We start from the raw sequence: 24201 nt of genomic DNA, 5'->3' as shown, positions 1-24201 counted from the left end.
AATTACAGATTAGCTGAAATGATTTGTTCTCTTCCAGCCAATTAATCAAGATCACAACACTGACAACATGGATTTTGATGTAGAATTGCTTCTACTGCGGGTGGAATTAAACTTACTTTAACTGAAATGCATATTTAAAAATCAATTGAAAATTTCAAAATGGTCCTTCTGCTATCTGCTGATTAATCTATTCCTTTCTTTGTAGCTATTCACTTCAATAAGAGTAAAATTAACAGAATTTATGAAAGGTTTTTAAAGTTTGCATAGACAATGTGTCTGAGCTAACAAATTTCAAACTTCTCAAGATTTTCATAGACTGAAGCTAGCTTGTAAATAACAAAAATCTTTTAGAAGACGGAATAATTGCAACTAGATTTTTCAACAAATTCATTCGAAATGCTGCACTGCATAAAGCGATAATTGTTGTCCTTTCTCGAGAGTGCTCAATTTATTAAATATTTGCCCAAGAATATTTTTTGGTCACCAGAAAAACTGCTCTTGTTGAATAAAAATGAATGAAATCAAAGATACAGTGCAAAAATAGATTAAACAACCAAGGAACTTGCTGAAGAAACTTGCGTTTGCAAACTTTATCTATAACAACAATGATATATGATTATTTATGGAGATGGATGAAGCCTTAATTAGTGCAGTATAACTAAAAGAGGTAAACTAAGACGCTTCTTACATCATTAATGAATTCAAAGAAGCATGGAAATATTTCCTATCTCTTTATATCTACTTGCAGTAACGATAATGGTTCCTGACATTTTCCAAATAGCATATTAATTCATAAAGAGCATTACTGTGACTAAGCTGCGCTAATGTTCCGAATTTTTGAAATGATTGTTATTCACTCTCTCTCTCTCTCTCTATTGATATAAGTAAATAAGAATTTTGAGCTAAATATACTAGGTTTCTGAAAATCGTACATATATATAGACGTATAATGTTTGTCAGTTTGTGGCCTGAATAGTATATTATGTAAAATCCCGGTAATTCAGCATGCAACTGTGGTTATCTGACGAGCGAAATATTTCCACCATATAAAGCAGTAATGAGTTTATCAAGTAATAAAGGTAAAGTATTACAAAATTTTTTCCTGTGCTAGTCTTTTTACTTTTTTGAAAGAAGAATGGTAGATTATAAATGTTTCAAATCTGCATTTTGTATAAAGGATGTTAACAGAATAAGCTTAAAGTATCAGATTCACATTATGCTTGAATTGAATGTGCAAATGGGCAGAGATATATATCTGTATCTCATAACACGAATATCATTAATTGAACCTCTTGCCTTAGCTATATAAGAGCAGTAGAAATCAGATTACTTATTTATACTATTCGAGTAACATTAGATTAGTTGACAGAAACAGAACTAATATTAGTAGAACTAAAACTGCAGTCGCTTCATTCATTTCATTTACAAAAATGCTTTCCTTCAATTTTTTTGTCATTTGTCAGAAAAGCGTTAGCCAAAGATTGTTTGTCTCCAAATTTTGATAACAGTGAAAAATAATTCGGGGCCGGTGAAATATATTCTTTGCTTAATGATTTCAGCTTGATCAAATATATCATTTCTATCGATTCTATTTATATCCAAACAAAATGAACAGATGACTTTTTGAAAGACCAAAAAAACACGAATTTCGTAACTCGAGATGATAATTCACGTTGAGATAGCAATAGCTGCATGCTTTGTTGTTATCCATATTGTTGCATAGTCGCTATAAGTCATGTTATCATTTGCCAAATACAAATAAAAATTAAAAGTATCTAAATTTTACTTCAGCAGGTATTTTGATTTCTTTCTTAGATTTAGATGTAAGAGGGCAGCTAGAGAAATGTCAGTCCATTTTCTTATTCTTTCATTAATCAAATTGTTTGGCAGCCTTGTTTCAGATTTGGTTGTTCATTGCAGATCATTTACAAATATTACAAATACTTATTTCTTCTTCAAAGTTTTATTCAGAAGAACAAAAATTATATTTCAATACGAAAAAAAATCATAAGTTGAATTTCTATTTGAAAAAACCCCAGAAACGTTATTTTTGAAACAGTATTTTATGGATTGTTTGAATTTTAAGCAACTTTACATTCTTCAGCAGTGAACATTTGAAATATTAATAAAAGGCTTAATAATTTCCTAAAAAGTCACACGTTGTTCATAAGTATAAGGCATGTTGCTACATGATGAATGCAATAATCCCTATTATCTACATCATTTTTTAAATAGGTGTCAAAAATAAGCCGAATTTTAGAAGATGTAAATATAATGAACTGGAGGCAAAAAATACAAAGAAAAAAGAGAAAAAAGTTTCAGTGGGAAGCATTCCTTCTCATTAACAGAACATGAGCTAACATGAATAGTATTTGAACGACTGCTGTTTTAAATGTCCAGCTTTATTGGTTTTGATCACTTTTACAAAAAGTTATTTTAGTAAGTAGAAGAAAAAATCAACTTTTATCGTAAGAAGATACTTTAAATGTTTTGATGGATTTTGAAAGAGCAATCTTTAGAGATATGAACATGAAAGATGGAAATAAAATTGATATGTGATAAATTTCTTTTGCATCACATCAATACACATAGTGTTGAACAATGCAAAATTACTTTACTAACGTTATTCAAATTTCAGTATTTCCAAGATAAATTCATTTGCTACGAACTAAGACCAAAATCATTAATAATGCTATATAATTATTAATGCAAACCAATAAGGAATCAAGCAATGAATAAAAAGAAGATTCTTTGCTAACTTATATTGTGTATTTTAAAAATTAGAGTTTATTATTTGTGTGATTTATTACTTCATTTAAACTGAGAGAAAGAGAAAAAAAGAGAGAGAGGGAGACCATACTTCTTATGCTTAAAATTGTTTTCACTATACAGTACTTCTTTAGTATCTTACAGTTCTTACATTAGTTGTGAAATAATAATCTCATAGTAAAAGTACTTATTCAAACAGAATATTTTTTTATATTTTTATCAATATCTCTCTATATAAATAAATAAATAAATAAATATGAAAAATACATTACTTGACAATTATCAAATATTTAATGAGCACAGGAAGTGACAACCTTGATGTGAGAAATGACAACCTTGATAAGCTTAAGATAAAAAGCAACCTTGATAAACCCAAGATAAAGTTAATGTCAGCTTTTCTCATCTACATCAATCCTTCAAACTGAAATATAACTATCATTAGCTGAGATTGTAATGGAATTAAGTCAAATTTGAAGTGAACATGTCATAAAATACAAAACTATTAAATTACTTTTAAATGAATAAGCGATGCATGAATTATGCTTATCATTGTAAATGATTCTCACTTGCTATATTTTGAAAATTAATTTAGAGATCATGCACCTGGTGGAGTGAAGCATCGATCTTTCAGTAGAGGGTGGCTTGTAAGAGCAAATAGGGTAGTAGATTAGCTGTGATAATTAATAAACGGTAATGATGACTGTCATCTAATATCCTTTTTTATGATGATTCTTTCCTCACTTGTAGAATGCATGAATAGTATCGTATCAATTTTCAATAACACATTGAAAAGGAATGGTTGGTCGGTCTTAAGTGAGACGTTCACAAGTTGCTTTTGACAGATGTTTTTATATATGTGAGTCAAAGATTGTTTCTTCCAGTAGATACACTGCAAACAGAGAGATTCAGGACATAGTGCGAAGAGGAACGACAGGACATGTCATGCTATAATAGAAACCAGATTTTCGGTGGTAAGCGTTGAGATGACTGACATATCATTCTAATATGATGTGCAACATGATAAATCTTCATTCCAAGATTTCGCGAACATTTACCTGAATTCTGGAACAAATTGCAATAAAATAACTTCATTCTACTTATAGGTACTGTTCCTCTTGATAATTTCACTTTCATTGTTATTGCGAACTAGACAAATTAAAGTGATACTAAATATTATATAAGCACTAAACAGCAATGATAGGTATAATTTCAAGGAATGCTATTGCAACAATTGTTGGAGCAATGTTCGATGCACATCACATCTGGCTCGCTTCTTATCAGTGGAAGTATCATATTCTTGGCACTCTTCTTAGAAGATTAGTTGTAAAAGGGGACTACAGTACTACAAACTTTGGAGAAAGTGGCACATACTGAAGTTGCATTTGTAAATCGTTGGTCAGCTTGTTTTTGTCAAAGAAGTACTCTTAGCAGTGTTAAATATACCGAAATAGAATTGAAAAGGGCGGAAAAGAGGAAGCCAAGACTAGTTCCGGATGGATGATATGCAATACTCAGTGCACTGCACCGATCACTTTCCTCACCCGTCCCTGACTTCTGTACGTGGCTTTACAACAAGCATTCTACAACACGGGAGTGATGATAGGACAGAGTTCAAGATGAATGGCCCATAGTATGGCTGCCACCGACACCTGCGCTACACGGCGCTATGGACAGCTCGCACATCGCATTGGACAGCTCAATTCTGATGCAAACATTACGCGATGCGAGTGTGTATGTATGTATGTGCCAGTGCAGAAAGTGCGTGCAGGGACATGTCTTCACAGAAGAGAGGAACAAGTAGCACTTGCAACTAAAGAAAAACGAAGTTTTTGCATAAGTCTGTATGCTTCCCGTCTGGAAGTCATCTGATGTCATACGGCCCCCCGGCACTATGCAGTCTGGGGGGCCGCTATACCTATCCACTCATCCATCCGTCGTCTATCCATCCACATACTCTCTCTTCCTTTCTCTCTCTCTACGTGTAATGGGTGCTGTGCGAAAAAGATGTGCAGGTAGATCTATTTCCTCACCCGTTCAGTCAATGCTTCCAATCCTCTCTCTGTATATATTGACTACAAGATTGAGAGTAATCGGAGAGAAAGTGTCACTGAAGAAGGAAGAGAAGTAAAGAAGATATGAAGTTGTATTACCAGCACGCCACCGTAGTTTTTATGCATGCATTGGAGTTGGTATTCAGCGCGCTTAGTGTTGCGGCTATATAAATACGTTAGGAGTAGCAAGAGAATGCAAATGCAATGAGCGAGTCGTTCATACCCATTCCTCCTCTACCTTTACGGACATTTCACACACACACGCACGCATGCAGCACGCAAACATGGAGTACGCACAGAGACGGACGAATGAAGAAACGGTGAGCTGTGCGGTTGATGGTTCATTTGCTTTCTCTTGAAGCAATGGGATAAGACGGTTCGAAGGAGAAGGTATTACTCTGCTCGTTATCATTACCACTCATGTCCTTCTCCTTGTCACTATCACGCTTCTCCTTATCTCCTACCTATGAAACACTTATTGCAACTCGGAAAGTGCACTGACTTCCTTTACCTGATCCTTAAACTATTCTATCATCGAATGTTATTATCATCAAATACACTGCAATGATAAGACCAGTTCATATATAAACAAAGTTTTTACGTCTACGTGACTCACGTGGCGCTTCAATTTTAGTTGTTGAATGAAGAGCAAAATAAGCTTAGTCTTTCAAGTAATTATAATATATCATATAACATTTATGCAATCGAGATGATCCCTAATAGCTTCTCACTATTTCACATTTTTCAACTGCATTTCTCCTCTAACAGTCGTGCAAAGTACAGTTTATATCAGTTTTTTCCTTTCAACACTAAACGGAAGTGCCATATTGTCCTAACAACTTTCAACTTCTTTAAAAAAGATTGATATATAGAATGTTCACTGAACAAATATCTTATTTCACGTGTTTTCACATGTAATTTCACGTGTAGATAATCTTGCAGCATCACATAAGTACCATTCCGTAAACTTTCAATGAAAGCTTTTTACAATTTTCTACTTTCTATTTTATTGCAAGTGGAATTGATAGTACTGCTTAACATCTACATTAATTAGTGCCTATCACTCCATCTTTTGATTCACGACCGATTGGTCAGATGCATTTACGGAATTTTCTTTCCACCTTCCAATATGACAATGCACTTTCATGAGCCCATAGTGGAGGACTGGAAAACATTGATCTAAAACATATGACTATCACTTTTCATAAAACATAAGATCTCATCAACATAAGAGTTGATCATATCATGCCGTCGAATCTTGCTTGGAGCTATGTATCATTGATCGCGCCCTGATTGTAAAAATTTATCTATGCTGAGCTATGTATCATTAGCAGTTTAAGATGGCAGACTTCCTCCCATATCCTAAATATACTTCAATTAATGACACCGTTGTACTAGCTGATGACATAGAATACTTGACAAAATAGCAGAAAGCGCCAATGAGATTAATAACAAATTGGTCAGTATAATACTGTCATTTTGTTATCTAAATAGGGAATAGAAGCCAACAAGAAAATATGGAACTGTTTCAAAAGTGAATTTTTCTTGCTTCTAGTTGATTTTTCGATTATACTGCCACAAATGTACTGGTTGTTTGAAAGACTATCTTCTTTTAATAAGCAAAGTTAACTTTCTGCATTAAAATAAGTTCCAATTTTTTGTGTTGCTTTTCTACTTAGAGTCATCATATCATCGCTAATATCAAATTTTCAGTGTCCGACTGCCTGAAATATGAAATAACACTGGCAAAAAAAAAAAATCTTCTCTTAGGATCTTTATCTATAATTGTTATAAAGGACTATTCGCTTGCAGTAGAGGAGATGAAGAAAATAAGGTGAATAACACGCACTGGTGTTCACCATGTAATCAGTAATGCACTGACAATTCAGGTTATACCTATACAAATCCAGCGGAATCAACTAGTAAGTGTAAGGAGTTAATGAACTGCCACCAACAAGTAACTTTTATAATTTTTTCTTCATGGAATTCAAGTATAAATAATTTTGCATTGTTTTACAATAGCTTTGATGTAATGCACCACTTTTTTGGAGAACAACGTAACTGCATGCTGAATAAAGTTAAACTCAGACATGAAGCTTACTTTTTAAAGGCAAAATAGATAAGAAGTTGAAAAATGAATCTCAGCGGAAAATTCTCAAATAACACACCTTATTTCTTCTTTTGCAGCATTATGGTGTCTCGTAAAAACGATAGAAATATTTTTTTATCCATTTTCCTACATATTTTCTTTAAGTACTATTTCTTGCTAATACGATACAGAAAGTTATGTCGTATTTAGGGAAAACATTTGTAAATGTGGACACCTGTCTTTAAAATGTAACACAACTTTTCTTCTTTCAGAAAGCTCTCGTTGAACCTTAAGAAGAAACTTTATACGCCATTAATATTTTAATAAGCTTTTGAGATGAAAAAATAATTGCTGTGAATAGTATGGTGACCGCAATGACAACTAATTGAAACTTTCTAGTAGTGTTTCATTTCTACATCACTGCAAATATTGAATCATACTAGAATTATTTGAAATTCACATACGAAGCAAAAAATTTTGAACCAAGCGTCGACACTGATTCTAAAAATTGAGAAATCAGTGGGAGCTTGGTATTATACTGATTGTTGAAGCATCAGAGTATAAGAAAAATGATAAAAAATAAATTTACAATGATTGTAACTTCATCTAAAGTAGAGGAAAATGCAACTCCTGGAGACTATGGATTGAGTCTAGTGCTAGATCAGCGCTGTGCAGTAAATTTTTGAAAGTATGAAGTATAAGAAGTGATGTCTAATGTAAATTATTTAATAAAGTTTACTTCTCAGAAGTTTGCTATTTGGTCAAATGTGCTTTTAATCAAATTTCAACTCGCCCTATAAATTACATCAACAAAGCAATTTCTGTAAAATTTGAAATTTAAGTCAATTGGTTTAGGATAGAATTCGGCATTTACCACAGGAGATGGATCTGTTTATTTGTCAGCCAACATTGATTCTATATAAATACAACTATCATCCAAATAAGTGACGGTTGTATATTTTCTTTTTGAATAAATTTACACTTTTAACCGAATTTCATTTCATACCATTAGTTGGGAATAAATGTAAGCGATGGTTTTGTTAAATTTGTGTTCAGTATTAACGAATATGAATTAGATAGTAAGACTGAATCAGAGTGTTAGCTATGTTTGGCTTTACTTGCAATTAATTTAAACAGAGAAAGAGAGTTATACCTGTTGTGAGCTATATTATTCATTTCTTATTTAAAATTCTGGTGACGTCATTTTCAGCGTTATCATTAATAGATTTTGTTGTGCCCCCTGGACTCAAAAGATTTTTTTTCTTTCATATTGTTAATTCCAACGCAGAAAAGCAAAAGGGCGACTACGTGGGTGAGGAACGAGACTGGTGATGTTTGAAGAACAGACAGCAATAATCGATTTTGTCCAGACTGAGAAAAGAACCGACTGAAGTATTACATTTTCAGCAATTCCTATCTCTAACGAGTTCTTTTTTAGTCCTTGAAACTTAAGGAATAGTTCTAAAAAGTAGACTTATTTTATCATTCTGAAGTATCTGTATCCGGTCTTCAGGAATCTTCATCGTCACTTCGACACGATCGCTACTAAGTCCGGTATCTTTTCCGGCTCACTTTCCTTCTTCTGCTCTGGTACTTCTCAGCTTCGTCACATGCCTTCCTTATAGCACACTCATCATTTTCTTTCCAGGCTTTCTATTGCCTTTTTTTAACCTTTGGGAAAAAGTGGGAAGTGTAAAAAAAAGAAACTTGGGCATGATAGTATTATTCATGAATTAAACAATAATACTTCAGGATTCGAATTTACTCATAGGTTTTCACTTAAAATGTAAAGCGGATATTTAGAAAATTTATTACTAAACTTTAAAGTGTGCATTTAGAAATGGGAAAATATTGAACTAGGAGTAACGAAATAAATAAATTCTTGAAGATCAATTATAGTGTAATGTGACTGACTCCCAGAACGGTTGTCGAGAATAATTTTGAAAAGTATGGCGGAACTGTATTTGACAGAATTTCATTAAAGGACTATATTTATTCATTACATCTCATATCGAAAATGTGAACACCTTTCATAGATCATTCAGATCTCAAAATTGTGAGCGGCTTTGTGATATTTCGACCTAGTTATTTCTATTTAATCAGCTACTTAAGTATGGTCAAGTCGCAAATATTTGCAACATATTTGAAGTCATATAATTAAATCGAGTAAAAATGAATGGAAGTTGACGATTATTGTGATTATTATCTTTACTGGTTGATTAACGAATCTAAAACATCAAGGTTGTATCATAATCTTTCAGTAATAAAAAAAAAAGAGAAATTGCCGCATTTTTCGACTAATTCTTTGATTGAGAAATATTTAGGTTGAGATAAAACTAATGATACTGCACAGTATGATGATTACAACATATTAATTATAGTAAAATCAAAACAGTGAGTTCCGAAAATTTAAGGCATGCTAAGTACGAAAAACCAATGTACCACAAATTTTCTTAGAAAAGCACTTAGAGAAGTTTTTTGCGATTCTTTGTAATTATATATTTCTTTTAATCTGAAGAACCAAATAATTGCAAATAATAATGTAGTGGAGTATTTTTCGGTGCCTTTCATATATTTAAGATGCTTTAAGTGAAAATTCGGGCAAATTTCAACTTGCAAACATTGGAGTGTCGAAAGTAAAAATGTTTGATTTGTTTAACAGTCTTTTCAGATGTTAATTTATTAATTTACAGGGTTGTAATAACTGCATTGAGATGTTTCCTTGCGGTTGTGTAGGCGAACAGATCTAGTAGAAACGATTCGATGAATGATTCTACAGCATATCCGCACCATTTGATCGTCATGTAAATGTTTCTTTTTTTTTTTTTTAAATCAAATTTCGAGCGAAATGATCAGTGAAATTTCTAACATTTTTTGAACACATTTATTGACATATGAAATGACCAAAGGACATGTTTATCGTCCATTGAGCAGTCAAACAAATCGTCAATTAATATTGAAGTGAAAAATTGATATGGCATTTTAGATTGTCTGTATACTTTCTGAATTATGAAAAGGATGACTTCAATAATGGACAGGAAGCTTGAAAAGCAATAATACTGACATTCCCTTCGTCCTTAAAGAAGGGGACAACAGACTCTTCCCTTTGCAGGGATTATTAACGTCTTTCCTCCCTGTCTTGCTACCCAACCCTATTATCACGAAAGCAACCGTATACTGCTACCCGCCCACTCAACCAATCATTCCAGTGATTTATGTACATTTCTTTTATTTCATTCCACAGGGTGTTTCGTTAGGATATTTCATTTCAGTATTTCTTTAGTATTTCAGCATTCCTCTCTTTTCTATCCTATCTACCTCCACTCTGTCTGTCGCGTGTAGTCCTCTTCATATCCATTATTAAAAACAGCAGTAGTCCCATTTTTCCTGCACTTTCCTATGTCTTGTCTGAGTGCTCATAATTTTCGATCCAACCATTCCATTCAACTCAATTTGATACCATCTTTCTCTCCTTTTCCTCATTTGCTTTATAGCTCCAGATCGCTTTCTTTAATTGTAATTTGGTTAGCATTAGGGATCTTCTTTCTCCTTCTAAACAACGTGCATTAATAACTTTCTCGAACACTTCCTTTATGACATTAATACCCGTGGAAATGGGTAGAATCTCTGAGGATGACAAAGAAGGGACGTCTAGTCTGCATAACGTCCCTCTCTCTCTCTATAGACGGTACGCTGCAGAAGTGCTGCTCCTCCTTGTCGTGCACAATTCTCCGCTCTCCTGCCTACCCTTTCCTTCCCTGCCCATCTAAGTTGCCTTCCTTCATTCAGTAATTTTGCATCCCAGGGCAAACACAACGACACTATCAATGGAAGTCGTCCTCTTTGCCACAAGGACATGCTATAAGGTACATGGCTCTTGCTCCTCCTTCTCCTCTCCCTCTGTCCTTCATTTTCCCGTAGAATCAACCTCACCTCCACTCTCTTCCTTCCATTGCCAAATAAATGTACGAAGGGAATGTAACATAACCTGACGCGTTCCTCCTCCCCCGCTTCGCATTATCAGCTCCTCCTCTCTCCTGTCTCGCTATGCTCACTGCGACGACCTATCCAATCAGACAGTTTAGCTACTAATGCACTACAAGTGCATCGTTAAAAGGACATGAACAAATGACATCGAAGAAGCATTAGCAATATTTAGGCTTAGGCTCGACCACTTTAGCCTTAAGTTGTTATTTGAGGACACAACCGACCATTTTTATATTCCATTGATCACTGATCAGTTAAGAAATTGGATAAAGTACGGTATAACTGCATGTAGAATACCACTGGTGGGATTTTAAACCATAAGGCACCCCATGCAGTTGTCTTAAATATGATATAATCGCATGCTATGTGCAATCATTTCTCTTCTAGCCCATTACAACTGGAAAAATCGTTAGACTAAACTTGACATCTAAAATACTTCCTTATCGGCAATTTTAGGATTTTAGGTTACGTCATTTTTCTTTAACTTACATGATATGATATGCCTTAATGCAGTGTGAAATTTTTCTGCCTATCCAGACTCAAACTTTGTCTACTTTATTTTAGTTTAAATGATGAAATTATTTTCATTTCAGTTAAATTCTTACTAAAAATTAAGAGCTTTTCGGACATTCTCTGCCTTTCTCACGCGACCTCGGGCCTATCTTTTATCATTCTAGTTATTTCGTCGCAACAGTTGCTAAATTCACCAAAATCATATTGAGAAATATTCTTAGATAAACGACACAAACTAACGCATGTTTGGTAATTTCCAATGTAGAAACTTGAATAAAAATAGACTTTTATAGTATCTAGTAGGATATTTTTGTTCATAAAAAATGTTCCATAACATTTATTTTTAAGTATTTTCTTTAAGTAGCTTCAAAAGAGTTTCGCGAACGTCTAACATTGATATGAGATATCATTTCATAAATTTTATCAAAATTTCCCACAATTTTTCTTATATGATCACCGTTTTATACTTTGCAAATTGTAAAAGTATGTGAAAGGATAAATTATTTTAAAGATATTCATTCATCTAGAAGATATTTGATTAAGTTTAGGAAAGAACATTAAAGCAGGGAAGCAGATTACCTTATTCTGGATTAATTTTAATTCTTTTTGTTATTATTTGCGAACTGCTTGCAAAGTGATTTTAAAATAAGTTATCAGTAATGGTATGTCCTGAAGGACACTAACTTTATTAACGACTTAATGTTATTTTTATTACTTTCAATTAATTTTGAATATGGTAGTTTATGTCAGATTGAAAATAAGCTTTTCAGACTTTTGCGCTGATACAGACATTAAAAAAAGCAAATGGCATGAATCAGACTTCTGTCTGCAATGAGTTATAGATATAGGGTCTATAACCTTCTTAAACAGTTTTTTTCTACATTCCATCAACTGCATTTCTGCAAGTGTCTATGGCCTTCATGAAAATTGAATGTATTTTTTGGATAGAAATAGCTGATGAAACAAATTGCTGCAGATTAAGCATTTCCCTTTCATCGGTGACCTTCCACTAGATGTTTTTTTTTTTTTCTTTACCAAGAGCAGTTCTTTTTATAAAAACAATCTGTCTCTTTAAAATTATTTCCTGTTTTTTTCTCTCATTCTTGGAATAGAGAGCAAGAGAATCGAAGTATTTTCTTTTTTGACTCTCAGAAATTCACCTTAGCCCAAAAATATATACACTTAGGACTAGATGATGTAGAATTGCGAAGAAAACACATCTTAAATATTAGTCTTATTAAGTGACTCGCTTCCAGAGGTTGGTAAATGGATAAAACAAAAATGAATGAAATGATAAATGATTATTTAAGTAATAATATTTATCATTTATCGAAGTCTGCCTTTGTCTCCCTCCCTCCATTTCTCTTTTGGCCTCATTTAATTTCTGATTTTTAATATATAAAAGATTGTAAAAAGACTGACATAAAATTAAAATTTAGACATAAGAAAGAAGGACAATCGTGACAGCTTCAGTTTATTCAGTTAATTAGTTCAATCCAATGTTAAAGTCTAATAATTACGTCCAATTTTCTAACTCTTTATGATGATCCACTAGTTGAAAACTTAAAATTGTACTTGGCATTCAAGATCAAAAGGCTTGGTAGCAGAGTGATTTCAAAATATTCATAGATTATCTAATTTTGTTCATTGCTAATGCCATCGAGAAAAAAGTAACAATGAATAACCAAAGGTGTATTGTTTTCATGCGGCTTTGTTTTCCCTCTGCTAATACATTTTATTTGCTTTTACCATTTTTTTGTTGACAAAGAGAAGTTGTTTCTCAAACTAACCTTTTTTACAGAATTTTGGAAAGGACAGATATGGTTACCAAGAAATCAAAAGTAAAGAATTTTAGACTTTTATACACTGAAGATTACAAAAAAATCTAATCCGTTATACTTTTGCATTTAATTTCTTTTCCAGAAATTATGTGGATTTATACTAGTCACTATTGCAATTATCATGAAAGCAAACATACAATAGAATAAATGGAACAAAAACCAATCTAAACTACATCGAATTCGAACTTAATGCTGAGTTGAGACATTTTGTACATAATTGGAATTCAACTGACAAACACTGAATTAATACAATTCCGTTACAGTTACTGCTGAAGTTATATTTATCAAATTACATGGGTTATTTATGTTAGATCTTTTGATCAGCCTAGCTTGAACTTTAGCGGGGCGATATCTAACAAGAATAGCATAAATAATATTTCATTTCATTGTTTAATTTTATTTGAAAGCTCCTATGTGATCGTAATATTTTTTCAATGTCGTTAAGTGTCGTCATGTGTCCCCTTGATTTGACATAAGGAAAGTCCCATCATTTCAGTGAGAATAGGTGGACTCAGGATTGCATCTACCAATTGAACTTTGTTTTCTCTTTGTCTCATTTTTTTTCCTTTATAAGCAACTATTATACTGTCATTAAATGATAGTAAGACTTTTTTCCTTTGTTATCATTCCTATACAACGAATCAAGAATCATTAGCCTGCAAAGGTTATATGGAATAAATATACTGTAATATTTTCAGGCTTTTTTCTATACCTTTTGTAATGCAAAAAATTTTACAAAATTCATAGATGCTATAAATATAATTTATGTAATAACTAAAAATGTTCATAAATTAACATGTGTAAATAAGGAAGCTATTCAATAATGGTTTATTGCTGTGAAATTTAGCTATCAGAGAAACATTGACTTCCATTCTCCGAGTATAAATGACGATCAGCATTATTTTTTTCCTGTAAGAAAATTAACATAATCGATGTAATTTGACTCAACCTAAAAAAAGTTTTTTACACATCAAGTTTTATGTTTATAATAATCTTTTATTCAAGAAATCCTTCATTATAAAACTAGTCATTGCTAGAAATTAGACATAAATTTTTTGGTTATTTGTGGAAAGCAAATGATTCTCTCATATTTTCTTGCCTTTTATATTTTCCAAAATCAGTTCGAAATTCTCTAAGCTGGATACACAATGTGTAGAGTTCGAGTGCTCTTTTGGTTTATTGTCTTTTTTTGATTTTCTTATACATCAATTTCTTTAGTGAGTGTATTCAATAACATATTTGATTTGTGTTGCATATCACCAAAATTTTAAAGGATGGAAAAAGTAAAGAAATTGGTGAACTTAAACATAAGTAGAATAAACGATTGCCCTAACAGTCAACTTTTTTTTTTTAAATACCGAAATTAAAATGTTATTGAGTAAAACAAGATTATTGTGCGAATGCAATTCTTATTTGAACTCTAATTCAATTAAACATGTCAATTGGACATCAAATATACCATAATATTGTTAAGAACATTACTGAAAATTGAAGTCCATTTTCTGGCAATTTTGTGTAAAGTTTGAACTTTAGTATCATAAATGTAGGTATTGTTAAGCAAAAGAAGAGGAGATAGAATAATGTTGTGGGCAATTCATTAAATAAATATTTATCAAAACGGTTATGTAGCAAAGGAAGAATGCAGTAAAATTGTTAGTCAATTAGTAAATGATTGCTTGCTTCTCCAATTTCTGCCAATTCAAACCTTTAAATAAAGATGTGAATAAATTACTGGAGGTTAGAATTACCGTAGTTATTTGAAAAGATTATGCTTGAAAACTCCCAAAACCACGCCCTGAACGTATAGAGATAACCTCCTTTCCACTCATTGGTTCAATACTTATACTACGTCGCATTATTGTCATTTTACTTATTTCACTGCTTTTTTATCTTTATTTTCCAAAATAACAACAAAATTCTTATTATGATAAGACAAATTAGAAAACTAAAGTTACTTAACATCGCATTAATTCAACCTTCTTAATAATGCTAATCACAGATAATAATGAATATCCTTTTTGATCTTTCCTGATCCTGTTTCATCGGAATTCAAAAGTTGCCAGAATCAGCTTTATTAAATGAGTTAAATTAACTGTAACTTACACAACAAACTATCTTATCTTGATACAATCAAACATCATATTCTTAATAAATATTCATATATATTCATAGGATTTATGTATCTTCGTAGTACCGTAAGCAACCGCTGCCATTTTACAGTATGAAAAAATGTATGGAATGCATGTGACAGAACATTAGCCTCGGCAAAGTTTCCAGACTCTAGAAAAGGCGGATGTTATTTGTAAAATAAAGTTGAAATGTTATTGCATTGTTGCATCAAGATAAAGGTAAATGAAATGAAATATGTAAAATAGCTTTTTGAGCCAACCTTATCATAAATTACAGTCCAATTTTCCAATTGCAATGAGGCTGCTGAGGTAGTTTATAAAGCTGCGAGAGAAAATCAAACTCGCAGATTTTAAGCTATCTCCACTGCCTTTATTGCATGATTCTTTCACTCCTTTATGTTTTTGAGCTTACTCAGATTTCTTCAGCTCATCCCTTTCTTTGATATTTTTTAAAAAATTTTGTTTTAACATTTTTTGAAATTGTGATAGTTCCAAACAATTTGCTTTTTTTGTCTGAGCAGAAGAATAAAAATTGTACATAAAATTAGAATCGATGATACCAAATGAAATCACTTAATAAATCAGATTAGAAATCTTGTAGCTTTGCAAGTAGAATCTTATTAGTATTTATTGTTTATGAATAAAATTTTCAGTTACAGCTCTCGGAAGGTCATCAGTTTATCGTCCAGCATCATGAAAAATGAACTGTCGTATGCTCCAAAGTTATCTTTAATCACACTGATAAAAACAGATTACCAATAATTTTCAGTTTACTCTAATTTAATATTTTATTCGGAGAACACTAATGAATTTGATTGCGAAAACCTCGTCATCTTATAAGTGCTTTGTAAAACATATATCAGTTAATTCATCAGCGACGTTGAAAATACTGCGAAAAAGTTGATCAACAGATAAATTAAATTTAATAAGTGTGCTTATTTTTATTGGATCAAAGCTAAAGGCTTGTCCTACTTAATGTACTTTTTTCTTTTTCCGATATATTTTGCGTAATTTCAGTAAAGGAGAAAAAAAAAAAAAAACATTTGAAAACAATCAAAAAGTGTTGCAGTAAGGATTTGTGTGAAAAATTTACATAAAAATATAATTTATATATATATGGGATATTCACCATTGGAAAATCCACTGCTGTGATTTGTTAAGTTTTGAAAATGCTCTCAAGGCAAGTATGTAGAGGATTAATGACAGTATTTCTTACTAATTCAGTTAAAAGTTATCTGAAAGGAGCACTTGTGATTTTATTTTTTATCGTGGTTCGTATTCAGCCTTTTAAATATAATGATTAAAAAGGAATGCTTTTATTCGATATATAAGTATTTATTCTGGAAACTTTTCTCTCATTCACTTTAAAGTTAGTTTTTCCTTTTTCTACGCCGATCATTCCATCATCTCTACTACTTACTTCGTTCTGGAATTAATTTTTCGCGCAAGTGAATGTTATCGGCGAACAAATTATTTTTTGTGTTTAAATATGATCAAAAGAACTCTGACTGTATTGGATTCCAAGCATTTCAGCAGTTTGATATACTTTACTAGAGCAGTGAATCTGTTTCATCAATATCAGGAATATTTTGAGGTCTGACCAGAGTTTATGAAAATTTCAAAATTTAAAAATGCCAAGCTTCTACTAATAAATAAGTTGTCCACTGATGGAATCAGATTTTCTCTCACAGTGTTGACCTTTTCTTGTTTGTCCTTCACCACACAACAGAAAGATAGTTCTGTCTCCCTGAATTCCCAAAATCATCTTTTCAAGGACAATATTGCAGTGCAAAACGTTGTTTGAACACTTTTTTGTAAAATATCCTGAAATTTTTGATTGATAGCATGTTTGATAAAAAATTCTTTGGTCTAATAACTTTATGCTTCTTACAAAATCGAGTGATTAACAAATTTTGATCTGATTTGTTATATAAATTTTTACTGCCAAATTCTATTCTGTTATAAGAATATTAAATTAGAAGTTGATATTTACACAGTAATTGTTTGAAAAACGAAAAAGAAATGCATTTTTTGAGGTATTGTTAATAGTAGCACAAGTTAAAAAAAATACTCGACAAAAACAAACAATAATGAACGAAAAGATTTGCCTCAAAGAGTTCTTGTTCTGCTTGGTGGTCAATGATGAAATTTTTGTTGATAGAGGACAGTAAGTTTGATATATATGTCGTTTTAAAAGAAAATAATTAATAATGCTTAAAAACTAATAGACAAATCAAATTTGTTTTTAAAAATTTGTTCTTAAAAGTAAATTTGTTACTCTTAGAAATTTTATGCTTCGTACTCTTGCACCGGAAAAATTTCCTGATTTTATTATTGCTCAAGTAATCCTGCAAACAGCCACAGGTTTTTCATTGTATATGAATATTAAAACTTTTTAAGAATGAAAAGGATTTAAATTTAAGTGCACATATTCTAATCTGTGCTGTGAGGTGCAAAGAAATGCATGAACACAATACATCAGTCCATAAATAAACTTAAATCTTGACCAATTTCATTGCTAATTGGGAAATCAGTATGAGTATTTAGTTGTATGCAAATTTTCGGAGAAAATTTTCCTGAAGAAAATCAATATCATTTGTGAAAATTAGTTGGAAAACGCATAAATTCAGGGTGGGAATCATGGCTACCATGGTTTAATCGAGCTCATTGTTGTGCAAAGGCGTTTTTATCAACTGATTATCAACAAATAATGCTAACAGCTCCATTCTTGACTGGATCATTACGTAAAGTAGATGGCGGTGTTGAGTACGGTCAGATATTGCTTATGGGACTTGGAGCACGTTCAATTGCCAATTATATTCATTATCGTTTTTTTCGAGTAAGAAAACACTGCTTCATTCTTCAAATCGTATCAGGAAAGTGGTATTCTTTTCTTAACAAAAAGTTCATATCACTATGACAGTCTAAAAAGATCAGGTCACATACTTTTTTTGCCTTAATACATTCTTTGTTTAATATTTGACTTTGACAAAGACAGGAAATAGGAAGAAACAATTCTTTACCGTAGGTGGAAGTCGATGAGCTCATTACTGTTGAAAAGGATGATTATCTGAATAAAGTATGGTTAGGAAATCCAACTTGGAATCATGTCACTATTTCCGATTTGCGTTAGTGATTTGATATTATGGCTTTTGAGAAACTGTGATCCTTCATAGCACAAGTAATTGATAACACTGATAAGTTCTATTTCATTGTACATCCGTTTTGTGTGTTCTCTTTTCAGCCATTTAGTGTCAAAAAATTTCTAAATAAGAAATATCAGCCGCATTTTTTGCATTTTTCTGAAACATGTTTGATCGGCAGCGTTCTTTTCTCAATAATTTATTAATTGCCTAACTAATCTTTGTAACCATAAAATCACGATGCTTATATGAAAGCAAAAAAAAAAAAAATTCGAGCCAAATTTTGATTTTTCAAGAGTAAATTAACAGATTACACCAGTTCTAGTCTATATGACTAGAATACTATAGTTACGTGAGTCTCATTTCTCAATTCAAAATGTTGTATTGTGCATTCGAATCTATTAAAATTCTCTTTCACATATTAGTAATGATTAGAAACAGAAAGAGGGACACTATATTGAATTTGAGAAATGATATCTGAATATTATATTATATAGAAATGAACACATAAATATCATACCATACAAAGTTAGTAAGAACTATTCTTCTATCGATTTATTTAATAAATTTACTCAAGAATCTAAACTGAACTTAAAAGAGTTTCAATTTTTTCATAGGTATAAGCAAGTATTTGACATTGTTAGCTGAAAATCTCAAATTTAATAATAAATTTACATTAAACCCTCATTTATGAAATAATGGTTTCATAATTATCTAAAATATTCGGATAGAATTTAAAGAAATCAATACAAATAGTTTGTAAAGGTGAGGAAGACTATAATGCGATATTTATTGATGCTTGCCTTAATATTATCTGTCCACCAACACGAACAATCAAAACAGTCGCAAAATTAAACAGGACACTCAAAGAAAATGGTTTTTTTTTTTTTTCAATTTTGAAACCTAGTATCATTTTTTCTTTCATATGACAGATTTGCGCATAATTCAACATTAGCTTCAGTATTCATGTATTTGCAAGCTACGCCAGATAATTGAAAATATTTTACTGTTTTGTTTTCATGAACTTAGGGTTGGAGCTGATATACTGAAAAGTTTGCCTTCATAGAATATTTCAAAACTCAAACTTCTTTCTGGGCACGCGAGAAAACATGCCAATTACAAAATAAAGAAAATAAATTTAGTTAAATTGATGTTGTAAATTTAATTTACTTTCAATATTAAGCCTATGAAAGCAACTGAAAACTTTTGACTCAATGAGCAACAAAAAATTGAAATCTGATATGAGGAAAAACTTTCAGGTGTGCTTATTGTTAATGTGAATGCTCCAACAAAAAATTTATTACATCGCACACTAAAAAGGGTGGGAAAGTTCTTAATAATTCTAAATTTTCTTCAAATCTCTTTGCAGTGTATTGATTTGACGATATTCTGTCAAGTTGAAAAATGAAACTTCCTCTACTTGAGCTTTCATGATATTTTATAATTTTTGAGATTGTGGATAACTGAAAGATTGTAATTAAAAGACATTTTAGTGACTGTGAATATCTGAACAGTGATGGAATATTTCGAAAAGACCACTCAATATTTGCAGGTAAACAACAGTTTATCAGAAGCATATGATTGCTTTATGATAGCTAATAGCAATAATCGTATGGCTCCCTTAAATAAAATACTTCTTTATTGGAAACGAAGTACAAGTGGATGTAAAAAGATGATTAAATCATTCAAAATGAAGAAAAAACTTTTCTTATTCAATTTAAACGATATATGACAGATGGTGTTCTGCATTGAATTTAAGATAAACATTTACATTGTTGTTGTTGTTATAACACTCGTATGCTACCGAACGTAATGATTTTTAAATCATCCGGCCTTATTTCATGTTTCTCGAAGTAAGGCTGGAAATAAGCACTGAATTGATTGTCATCTCTTAGAAATCAACCCACCCCACCCTAACCCCTTCCCCCCCCCCCACCCCCCCCCCCTCCCCTACTTCACATATTATAAAATTCAATTAAAAATAACTGGTTTCGTTTGCTTCAAAAATTGTCCAAAGTATTATAACAAAGTGTTTGAAGAAGAAAGAACTGACAAAGTTCTTCGTGACTTTTTGAAATCTGTAAATAAAAATTGTCCATTTGAATAAGGTCTCATTGAAAGTCTGAGAAAAAAATTAGTAACTTTCTTTCCACACATTTAAAAACTGCATTGCAATTTGAATAAAACTCACACGTTATAGCAAAAAGCTTGTAACTGATCAAACAAACTGACTAAAAATTCCTCGACTCAAATCATTTTTTACAAAACCTTCTGACTTATAGCCTTCTACAGTAACCACACCATTTTTTATAGTACATCTTCACACAGTTATCACACGGTTGTTAAGCAATAATCAAAAACATGAGCACCTCATGTGGATTATTGGTTGTAGATAAGGGATAGGCAGAGAACTGTTGTGTCTATGATAGATGGTCACTAAACTACCTAAATCTGAAAATGATTTTAGCAATTATGGAATGGTTTTCAAACCAAATTTTCTGAATGAAGTTTACATAAATGACATTTCCGAGAACTGTAATAATTCGGTCTATTGGTGACAACAAAAGTTGACTACTTCAGTAATTTCATAACAACTAACTTTTTCTGTATTTGCTTGATCAATAAAATACAGTTAATCATAGATGAATCTTTTCTCTCTTGCTTTTACAGAAGTAGTTGAATAGGCATCTAAGATCGTGTTATATGAATCATGAGAAATGGAAAAAGGAATTTTAAACATCGGTCATTTTGTTTTACAAATTCACACCCCGATAATATGAACAAAACTTTCTTTATAAACACTGTGGATGGGTTTCCTCCCTTATCATCTTCGTCAGAACCTAACATGCCGAACAGTTGAAAAAAAAAGTGCAAATTACGACTAAAGTCACCATTCAAATAAGCTCGTAATATTCTCCATAATAATGAAAAGTTTAGGGAAGAGACGTCAGGCTTAAATTGCACAAAAGATTCATAGCCTACTTTTTTATGCTATAATTGTAAGCAACCATTACTCAACGGATTTCTATAATTTCTAAACTTCCAGTACTAAATGATGAAATCTTCCCAAAACATGCTATTATTATATTAGTCAATACATTTGTAATTCACCAGAAGATCCTCCAATCGTCCAATTGATTATATGATAAATATAGGGAAGCAAATTTCTAGATTGTTTCCTCTTTTTCCGGCAATCTAAACCTGCAAGTGTGCGACATTTATGCTTAATTTTCGAGGGTCGCATCCATTTTTTAAATTCATTTTATCCCAATGACTGCTACTCAAGTAAAGCTGAAATGCTTTGGATTACAGAAAACAACTTTCGATAGATCTTTAAAATAATGAAATAAGTCCGATTTGCTAACATAACAGTCCTCCATAAAATAGCTCCTTATAAAGACAAAACACGCAGAAAATTTTCAGAAAGAACATTCGGTTGAGACCCACAAACAGTTGTCATTGATTATAAGATAAAGCATTTCATTATAAGACAAGATTCCGAAATTTCTGGAATTGCTAGTAATCTCCAAATGTAGACATTTAATGTTTTTGACATTTCTCTTGCGTCCAGTTTACCTGGAAAGTATTTTGCGCAAATTCCTATAGGAAGAATGAAATATTTTTCGAAGAAATAAGATATGACATAAATGAACTAGTCTTGAATGAATTTTTTCATAAATTTTTATAAAGCTTGTTGTTTGCCATACGTTTTTTTCTCGAATTACTGCTAAAAGTTGTTACAAGAATCCATTCACACTCATGTTAGAATTTCGGATGATTTTTTATTTAATGCTTTATCTACGATGCACTAAAGAAATCCTCAAAAAAGTAGAAATTTCAAACAAAAATTTATTTCCAAGGAAGAAATATCATAATGAGATAGAAAAGTTATTTCCTTTCCTTTCCGAGCCAACTATCAATAAAAGAACAGACGAAAATTTGATAAACTTAGTTACAGACTCTAAATACAGACCTGGAAAGTTAACATCAAAATTACTTCACTCCATTCTAACCATCTAGATGTTGATCAAAGAGAGGGACTACAACTTTCGTAACGATTCAATCAAAATTAACATTGTTGCCCAACGCGAGCAACGCTGTGCCGAGACCAGATTTGTTCACAATGGGCTTGTTTATAGCGAGAGACCGAATTTGTTTATTGACGAGTGGATTAGTCTCGGGCGGTTTCCTCTTTCTCCTTTCAGGGCTTTGTTTTCGTATCAGGACTGATATTCAACGTGGTCATTTCTTGGAAGAGTGTTGGAGAATGGTGCACTTTTTGAGGATCATCTATCAATTTTTTTTCCCTACCTGTAATCTTTTTTTAATCTTTTTACTGTTTAGCATTGATTAGATCTAACGAATTGTTGATGTTATTACTTTCTATTGGATTTTTATGCAGTATGTGTCGTAATAATCGGACAACATTCACGTAACCAGAAACTCAGTGGTTATTATTATATGAAATTAAGTCGAGCTATCAGTTATACCGCATTAGGTGTGACTGTCATCTATGTTACAGCAATTCTCTTGGGAGCCCCACTTTTAAGGTTGATTAATTTTTGCTTCCTTCTTTCTAAAACCTACAAGAGTATGCAGTTTCCACTACACAGAACTTACAGATATACCGCTTGTATCATAGTCGCATCACGTCAATGATTTCAGCCATTTTGGAGCAAATTTCGTCTTTTCGATAGTGCTTGCAATAGTGAGTATATTCCCATTGTTGTTAGTTGCTGAAAACTTCGACAGTTTGGATAATATTTTATTTGGAAAGAGGTTTCCCTTTTATTAATTCATATAACTGTAGTAGTAATTTGAGTCATAAATCATTGTCTGAAACTATGAGTACGCTTTAAAATTAAATCAAGAGAAATTAAAAAAAAAAATAAGTTTGAGAAAAAGAAGGAAAACACGGTTATCACCTTTTCCTAGAATATAAACTCTGTGAAGAGAAGTGAGACACTGTGGAAGAAGGAAATATAGCTTCTTGATATTTGTATTTGTAACTTCCCGCTAATTTCTCAGTTTTATATGTATTTTATGTTTGTTGTAGTTAATGCATTGGGTACTGTATAAGTTCATTGGATAGAAAATATTGAATTTTTATATGAAATTAACATTTATTATGATAATAATCACAATGCGTTATGCTCAAGCAAATTTAGACAGTTATCAGACAAGTGTTTGCTTGCTCGTCAGTTGTCACTGGGTGGTGTGTTTGGTGCGTGGTTCGGTGCATTTGTTATTCCTTTTGACTGGGATCGCTGGTGGCAGGTAATTGCAAATTTCTTTTTAAAATATATTTCTATTCGATTTACAAGAGATGTTTACCAAGACTGTTTAATCATTTCCTTATTGTAAGCTGTTTTTCAGTAACCAACCTATTAAATGATAAATGTCATAGTTGTATTTCTAATTTTTAAGCAATATTTTACGTCTTAAGTCTCCTTCAGCGTTGGCCAATTCCGTGTGTTCTCGGTGCAGTGATTGGTGGTATTCTTGGATGTTTGACCAGTAGTTATAAAATTCTTTTTTCCTATTTGGAAAAGCAGCGAAAATTGGAAAAATTTGTATGACTTCGCAGTTTGTGTTGGTTGTTTTCGATTCCTAAGCTTCAATTTACAAGACATTTAGCGACTTGATAATTATTTAGTATAGAACGTTTCAGTGTCATAG

At 31.9% G+C, this 24201-nt stretch overlaps 2 protein-coding genes across 2 annotated transcripts; both read left to right on the top strand.

Moving 5' to 3' along the window:
• Positions 1–17469: 17469 nt before the first annotated feature.
• Positions 17470–18512, top strand: Bm9578 (Uncharacterized protein; the record flags this gene model as incomplete). Its single annotated transcript, XM_001898100.2, has 4 exons — positions 17470–17546; positions 17664–17743; positions 18010–18218; positions 18408–18512. The coding sequence occupies 4 exons, from the start codon at positions 17470–17472 to the stop codon at positions 18510–18512; spliced, it is 471 nt and encodes a 156-aa protein (XP_001898135.1).
• Positions 18513–22983: 4471 nt separating this feature from the next.
• Bm18036 (Uncharacterized protein) lies at positions 22984–24101 on the top strand (the record flags this gene model as incomplete). Its single annotated transcript, XM_043075301.1, has 4 exons — positions 22984–23072; positions 23188–23301; positions 23691–23799; positions 23979–24101. 4 exons carry the CDS (start codon positions 22984–22986, stop codon positions 24099–24101), a joined length of 435 nt encoding a protein of 144 aa, XP_042931235.1.
• Between the last annotated feature and the right edge of the window lie 100 nt (positions 24102–24201).

This window comes from Brugia malayi (assembly GCF_000002995.4).
Source record: "Brugia malayi strain FR3 genome assembly, contig: Bm_v4_ChrX_scaffold_001, whole genome shotgun sequence".
In the NCBI taxonomy this organism is placed as follows: domain Eukaryota; kingdom Metazoa; phylum Nematoda; class Chromadorea; order Rhabditida; family Onchocercidae; genus Brugia; species Brugia malayi.
Note: the sequence above shows the minus strand (reverse complement) of the source record. Positions and strands in the feature narration are given on the sequence as shown.